The sequence below is a fragment of the Pinus tabuliformis genome, chromosome 7, assembly GCF_031772625.1.
Source record: "Pinus tabuliformis cultivar Carrire ecotype Pingquan chromosome 7, CPIR1, whole genome shotgun sequence".
Taxonomy (NCBI): Eukaryota; Viridiplantae; Streptophyta; class Pinopsida; order Pinales; family Pinaceae; genus Pinus; species Pinus tabuliformis.
This window is the reverse complement of record NC_142293.1, coordinates 1,524,727,963-1,524,736,129: the sequence shown is the minus strand read 5'-3', so window position 1 is coordinate 1,524,736,129 and position 8,167 is coordinate 1,524,727,963. Positions and strand designations below refer to the sequence as shown.

The window sequence follows — 8,167 nt, the reverse complement described above, 5'->3', positions numbered from 1 at the left end:
ACTTTTATCTCAGTTTATCTTGTACAATATATGGATGAACATAGTGTTTGTTTTCTTACATATATTACAAGTTGATTTAACACATAATTAGCTAATGCATCATTAATGTGTTTAAATGTCTCGGAATGTGTTTATATTTGATGTAATCAAACTCTCTCTCCAAGAGACGAACCCACAAAACCATTCTTAACATTACAGAACTTGTTACCGAATAGACATCGTTTAATTTTTATGTTACAGTACCGTGGGCCAATACCATGGCCATTGGCTTATCAATACCCCATGCCCAAAAACCATAACTTATTTCAAAATAAAAATATTTTACAAATAATTATTTTTAATTTAATTTTATAACATTTTTAAATTAACTCTAAAAGCAAAAAGCTTATAATTACTTTTGAGGTATATCTATACCCACCATCCTCACAACTACTAAAAATATTCCCATAGAGATTAAATTGAGGTTTTGATAAATTAAAAATGGGAATACTTTTATATATACAAATATGAAATTTATATAATATAAATAATATTAGAAAGAACCAGGATAGATGCATTTTAACAAAAGATCCATGCAAATAGAGAAAGAAAAGTGACTAACAATGATAGAGGAAAGATAGTGCATGATTCTTTTAAGTTTTTTATTTTTGTATTTTCTTTGACATGATTGATCCAAAATATAGGTTTAATATTTTACAACCAGTTATGTTTTTGTTTTTGTTTTTGTTTTTTTACTTTAGATACTTTCTTAAATAAAATACAATGGGATATTATTTATAAGAGAGAGAGTGAGGTGGAGGGGGAATAGAGTGGGGGAGAGAGACATAGAGGTGGGAGAGACAAGTAGAGAAGAAGGAAGAGAGAGAGTAGGGGAGAGATATTAGGAGAGAGGGAGGGAAGAACAAAGACATTGAGAGATAGAGGGGGAGAGAGAGGGAGTGATAAGGGAGAGATGAAGATGGAATTAGGGAGAGAGGAGATGAGGGAAGGGAGAGAAAAGGAGAGGATAGAGATAGGGAAAGAAGGGGAAGAGAGAGACAGGGAGACATAGATGTGGAGGGGGAAGAGAAAGGGAGAGAGAGGAAGGAAAAGAGAGAATGAAAGTGAGACAAACATTTATATAAGGATAACTTGTATTCGTAGAAACTGGACCGAGAAGCAAAATAAAACAAGATTACCTATTTATTTTCATTTTTCTGGTATCCACATAGGGTCCTCCTTGAAAATTGAAAACATCCCAGAAACCAATGTTTAGATAGTGATTTCTTAGGTTATATTAGCCACTAGTTCAGGCAAGTCAGCTTACTATATAAAGGCCTCAGATTTATATTCCACCTGGATTCAGGAAATACGAGATATGAGTGAACAGGTGTATTAGAAGAAATTACTATGGCTTCTATTAATCCATCACTTGTCCTTCCAATCAAGAAATTTATCCAAAGGTTTCTCTTTGTATTCCTTGTTCTTCATGGTCAAGGTGTGTCCCTTCGGTCTTTGCCTTGGAGTTTCTTGTCTTTACTATATTGGAACTACTGGTATCTAGTGTGTTGTAGTTATTCGTACCAATATCGTAAGCTTCTCTAAGAAGTGTATAGCATAAACTAAGCTTCTTTAAGTTGTATATAGCCTCTCAAATGAAAACTTGCCAATGCACAAGGTCAGAGGACATGAATAAGTGATTGAAACTTCAATATATGTCTTGAGATAGTTTTGGGATTAAACTGCAACAAGCTAATGTGACTGGCCTTAAGATGGAGTCTTGATCCATTCAATAGCAGCTTGTAACTAAAACATGTTCTTTTCACTAGCTCTACAGGTAGACTACACTTCACATGAAGACACTCTTGGTTTGTTTTGTTATGTAGTTAATAACAACTTGACTTTGCTATAGGACATAGGCCTACTAAATTCTTTGCCTCTTCTAGTTCCCTGAATATCTTGGCTTAAACTACTCAGTAAAACAAAGTTTGTGTTGTTAGATTTGCTTAAATGTTATCTAGGAATCCTTTCAGATAAATCCTATATTGGTTTTCCAATCACAGTTGCATGGTAATATTTTAGCCTAAAGTTTGTGTTGTTAGGGGGGGCAGAGTCTATTGATAATGTATGGACAGTCTTTGAAATATGTATCATTTCCTCCCATAGAATAACAAAATTCTTTGCTTACTAAATATGACATCTTCTATGTCCCTAGTGACATTTTTCTTTAACCTTACAGCCTTTCTTATACCGCTTTAACTGAGCCTTTCTATTCATGGGATTACTTCCACTAAACTCTATTGGAACTACTGGTATCCAATGTGCTGTAGTTATTCATACCAATATCGTAAGCTTCTCTAAGCAGTGTATAGCATAAACTAAGATTCTCTAAGCTGTGTATAGCCTCTCAAATGAAAACCTGCCAATGCACAAGGTTAGATGACATGAATAAGTGATTGAAACTTCAATATATGTCTTGAGATAGTTTTGGGATTAAACTGCAACAAGCTAATATGATTGGCCTTAAGATGGAGTCCTATAACTAAAACTTGTTGTTTTCACTAGCTCTACAGGTAGACTACACTTCACATGAAGACTTGTTTGGTTTGTTTCATTATGCAGTTAAGAACAACTTGACTTTGCCATAGGACTCTAGGGATAGCAATGCTCCCACTATTGCAGAACATGGCCTTCAAGCTTAAACCAGGCAAAATCAATCTTCTACTTCTCACTTGATGCCAAATTTGGGGTCGCAATGCTCTCACCATTTCTTTCAACATTCACATAGGGCAGGGACTAGCTGTCGCGCGGCCCCTCTTGTTAATCTTATTAACGATATGATCATTTGTTGCATCTTGTTTTATTGCCTATGTCTGCAAATTGTCCTGGTGACATGAAACCAATGGAGCTTGGCATGTTATGCTTTGGTGGTTTTGTAAAGTGATTCTCACTTGTATATGAAGAAATTGACCAGAGCAACTCTTATGCATATATAATCTTGTTTTGGATATTTATTTTTATTATTATTATTTTTCTTTATTATATTTGCGGCATGTATGGTATAACACATTCAATTTTTCTTTTCACTGGGTATTAGTTTGTTTTTTACCAAAAATTTATGACATCTATCCATAGTTTAACATTAAAAAATTATTTTTTATTATTTTTTTATTTTTTTGAAATTTATTTATTTGTAAGGTGATTGGTTGAGGTCTTATTATGTGTTGTTTAGTAAATTCCATTTCTATTAGTTTGACTAGGTATTAGTTTGTTTTTGACCAAAAATTTATGACACCTATGCATAGTTTAACATTAGAAATTTAATTTTCATTATTCTTTTATTTTATTGAAATTTATTTCTTTGTAAGGTGATTGGTTGATGTCTTATTATGGGTTGTTTAGTAAGTTCAATTTCTATTAATTACTATTTTTTTTTAGTTATCCTTTTTATTTGACTTTTTTCTTTTTTCTATTATTTCTATTTTCATGAATTATAATTTTTTCACAATATTTTCAATTTAAGGTGACTTATTATTATATTAAAAATATATTTTAATAAATTTAATTATAGACAATTATATATATATATATATATATATATATATATATATATATATATATATATATATATAGACACACGCACATATAGATATATGTATTTTAATATAAACAATATTAGTTAATCATATTTCTTAATTTTTGGTGATGGTATTCAACAATATAATATTTTAATAGTTTTATTTTGTGATGAAATCTTTGTCTTTGTTACTTTTTTTTTTTTCATTAAGCTATATTTAAGTTAAGCAACAAGTACTAGTTACTATCTAGCCCTTGTTTTTGTACATGCTTAATGTAGTGTTATATTGTTTTTGGTTTTTGTTTAGAAAGTTTGACTTCTATTAAAACAAAAAAAATCTTATAAAGGTTTTTAAAAATTCATATTAAAATAGATTTCTAAAAGTAAAAGATTATTTTTTTACTTTTTAAAAATCCAGTTTTGTTTTTTGATTAGTCATTGGGAATTTTTGTGTGGTTTTAAAGTCAATTATTAGAAAAAAAAAAATTTAATTTAAAAATAATGAAATTTTAAAAAAAGTTAATAATGCCAAAATTTCCATTGTGTCTAGGGGTTTTACTAAAACAAAAGCAACAACGTTTTCTTATTGATTTTTAATAATTTTCCCTTGCGAAAAAAGCAGAGTAGCTAACTAACTAATTGCAAGTATTGGAAATATGTACTTACATTTTTTATAATTATTTTAATAAATATTTTGGAATATATATATATATTTATATATATATATAAACTAAAGCATAAAATAAAATATTTATAAAATAATAAAGCTAATAGCTCATATATATATATATATGAGCTATTAGCTTTATTATTTTATAAATATTTTATTTTATATATTAGTTTTTAATATTATATTAGTTTTTTTTTTGTAAATTGATCTTCTATTCATTCTTCAAAAAAGTGTACATTATTAACAAAAATGCAGGTTGTCTCACCTCGACCAGGTTTGTTGACTATTGCTAGTAGCAAGTGATAGTAAAACAAAACAACAAAAAATAACAAAGAAGTTTCAATTGGTGGTCGAGGTGGCCACACCATGAGAGGTCAGCACTGAGGAGGGTCTACTCGTCGCAAAGGAGGACAAAGTCAGGGGGTGGCACGCCGTGGAGGAAGGGGGCAACAACAAACATGTTGGATGGATCGTTGCCAAGACTCATCCAGAAAATTATGGATAGATTGGCTACCACACACTGAGTGAGGCAAGAGGAACATGCAGAGCTTATTGCGACATTGAACAAGATGCACTATTTTCAATGCCATACCCAGGAACCTGTGATGGTGGTCAGGCACAACCAGAATCTACTCTATGAGAAAGTTGAAAAGTTGGAGGCCTGGATGACCCATTTCGAAGAGCATGTGCAATGTGCCTTCCACCCTCCTTCGCATCCTGGAACAACCCCAGATAACCCAGCCTCCATCACTTCTGAAAAAAAAAATGAAAAAAAGCAAAAAAAAAAGAAAAAAAAAAAGAAAGAAAGAAAGAAAGGAAAAAGAGTTAAATTTAAAAATAATGAAATTAAAAAAAAAAAATAATAATGCCAAAATTTTCATTATGTTTAGGGGTTTTACTAAACCAAAAGCAGTTAACCCAGTCTCGACAACGGTCCATGCAACATGCTTTTGCTACCCCCTTCCTCCATGGCGTGCCACCCCCTGACTATGTCCTCCTCTGCGATGAGCAAACCCTGCTCGATGCTGACCTCTCATGGTGTAGCCACCTCAGCCACCAATTGAAACTTCCAGGCCTTTGCCTCCCCAAACCTCTAAACCATCCTTGCAATTTCCCCTAGATCTTCCTCCCCTATGGCCTGTTGAAGCTGAAGAACGAAGACAACTACCCTTAGAACCACCACGTCTTGTATGTTTTCCACTGGATGTCGGCGCCATCAGGGATGTGCTCCCGCCACCCACAAGGTCTGCCTAATTAGGCTCCAGTTGGGACGACCTCTACAAAATGTGAGGTGTTGGCCTCATTCCAATCCACCATAAAACACTGACCAAAAGAGAAATGGAGGGCTTCCCTCCTTCCACCACCAGGACCATCTGCCTACTATCCGAGCCAAGCTGTTGGGCACTTGGTCTCACCACCAACAACATAGAACCACTGACGTGTGAGGGGAAAATGTTGCCTGCCACCCAGTCTTCCACCCACGATGCACTACGCCACTAGGACGAAATTACCCTAGTTGAAGAACCAGTGAGGGCACCAAGAATAGAGTCTTTCCACGCCCGAACACACATCGAAATACCGCATCGACTGCTTCGACCCTCTAAATATATGTGCAGGCTTAACCAATACTTCATGAGGATATACCCTCGTGGTATATGGAAGGACTTTCGATGGTAAATCTGCCACCTTTACCACACTAGTCGCGCTCGCAACTTAGTAATTTCCCTCTCCAACCTCACACACCAGGAGCCGTAATAACACCAGTCACCATGACAGATTTTGAAATTGAGTTAGGTCATGTCTGAGTTATAATGGCCCCCCTTCCCGACCATAAACACTCCCTTGATGCCACCACGTACAATATACCCTTCAAGCGAATGTTTCACACACTCAAGGTTTAGTGCCCTCGATATCAAGGTACTTGGAGAAGGCATAGGGGCAAGCCTTTCATACCTGCATCCACATGCCCACATCAATCCCCACGTTGTCTTTCAAGGCTTGAAATCATGTCGTTCAACACCCCCATTGGGGAGGCCTCCTCCGAGGCCCACAATTTGGCTAAACTCTTCCAGAATACCCTCCTTGGGTGGAGTGAGCCATCCACTGACAAAATATTGACCCTGGTGACCACTATCCCAATTGCCGAGTGTATCTGCATCTTTGTTTTCCTCCCGATCTACATGTTCGGTGATGATATAATCAAAGGATGAGATTCTTGACTTGATCTGCTCCCTGATGTATTCCAAGCGCCAGCTCTTGATCACCTTCTCTAGGGGGGGTCCAGGAATTATTTTTTGCAACACTGATATGGTAATTTTTGAATCACTTGTGACTTGTAGAGTTAACACTCCTTGCTCAGCAACTGTTTGAAGTCCTTTCTCCAACGTCAAGAATTCAACCACGTTGTTAGTGGTGCTGCCACATGAGGCTGCATAGAAATTTATGACATGCCCCTTGTCTTCTCGAATGACTCCTCTGATTCCTGTTGGACCCAGATTCCCTTTGGAAGTGCCATCAAAATTAAGTTTGTGGAATCCTTTTGGGGGAAGGAGGAAGGAGTTTGGCGAACGCTCCCACATATGTTGAATGTTTGTCGATCCTGCAACAATGGCCCCTTGGCTAATTATAATGCTACCATGATTCTCCGTTCACTACCTTCCACTTTCCATTCCTCTTCTATCCACCGACCTATAGTGTTAAAAATGGCAATAAGGCAGTTCAATTTAATTTGTCCTTGAATTATATTGTGAATTAAAATCGAATTCTATTCTCATAGCAACTTGTAAATAATTAATTAAGTTAAATTGACTTAATTAACTTAGGAATTTTGATTTGGAAGTCTATTTGGAGTCATGTAAGCGTGATCCCTAAATTTTAGGGGTCCAGTTTGAGTTTATTGGAGTTTTAATTAGATAAATCAGTTCAATTGAGTTATAATCAGTTAAACTAGTTCTAACTGTTCGAGGAACTAGTAGAGGTCTAGTAGTGAGTTGGTGCACTAGTGCATCCTCAGTTCCACACCAACTAACTGAAGATTCACTCAAGAATAACTCATGCATGTCAGTTCATAGGAAGACCCAGTTGATACTAGAGTTCAAGGATAGTGTACTATCAATTGTATGATTTTATGAGTTGAATAGATCATGCATGAAATCAGTTGAGGACCTAAGTTTGGATTGTGCTGTTATGGAAGAAGGATTTCCCAATTAAATATGGGCTAATTCCTCTAGGAAGTAGGGGATTAAGCAGGAAACAAATTTGGCTAAGTGTTGGCTTGAGATGGCTTGTGAGGTAGAGAGTTAGTTTATAATTATCCAGGAGTTTAAGGAGAAACTCTGGAGGGAACTAGCGCTGCGCCAATAGGAGAAGGAAGCGCAGCAGGGACAGGAATAGTAGGGGATGCAATATGTACAGACATATGAAACTATGCCCGTACAGGTAGTAGAGTCATCTGAATAGCTAGCACCAAGCAAACAGGGTGAGCAGTCGCAGGAGCAGGACTTCACTCAAGAGATTGAATAAGAACTTGAGCAGATGGATACAGATATGGAGCAACAAGAGTTAGAGAAAGATATCGAACTCATGTCGTACCACCAAGAGGTCGACCCACCAACTTCACCGAATCCAGAAGCGGAGCAAGTCCCAAGCAACCATTGGAGACACTGAGATCCTTGGAGACAATTCATAAGGAGAGATGCACAACATATCATTTGACGAGTCGCAGCATAGAGTTGTGCAATCTCACAGAGTGTCTACTCTGGATGACAACACATTTCCTGTGTAGTTTGAGGAATGAGTGATCGTGTTTGACGTGCACAAGCATCCAACAACATTGGTCAATGCTACCAGAGCAAATGTCGAAGTCACTAGCTCGAGTGTTCACTTCTTAGATGAAGTATTGTCCCTTGAGACAGTCATGCAAGCACTGTATTCCAAGTTTG

The 8,167-nt window shown here is 36.0% G+C and overlaps 1 protein-coding gene across 1 annotated transcript; it reads right to left on the bottom strand.

Moving 5' to 3' along the window:
• Positions 1 to 6,217: 6,217 nt before the first annotated feature.
• Positions 6,218 to 6,805, bottom strand: LOC149253635 (uncharacterized). The gene has a single exon (XM_089454552.1). It carries the CDS (start codon positions 6,803 to 6,805, stop codon positions 6,218 to 6,220), a length of 588 nt encoding a protein of 195 aa, XP_089310678.1.
• Between the last annotated feature and the right edge of the window lie 1,362 nt (positions 6,806 to 8,167).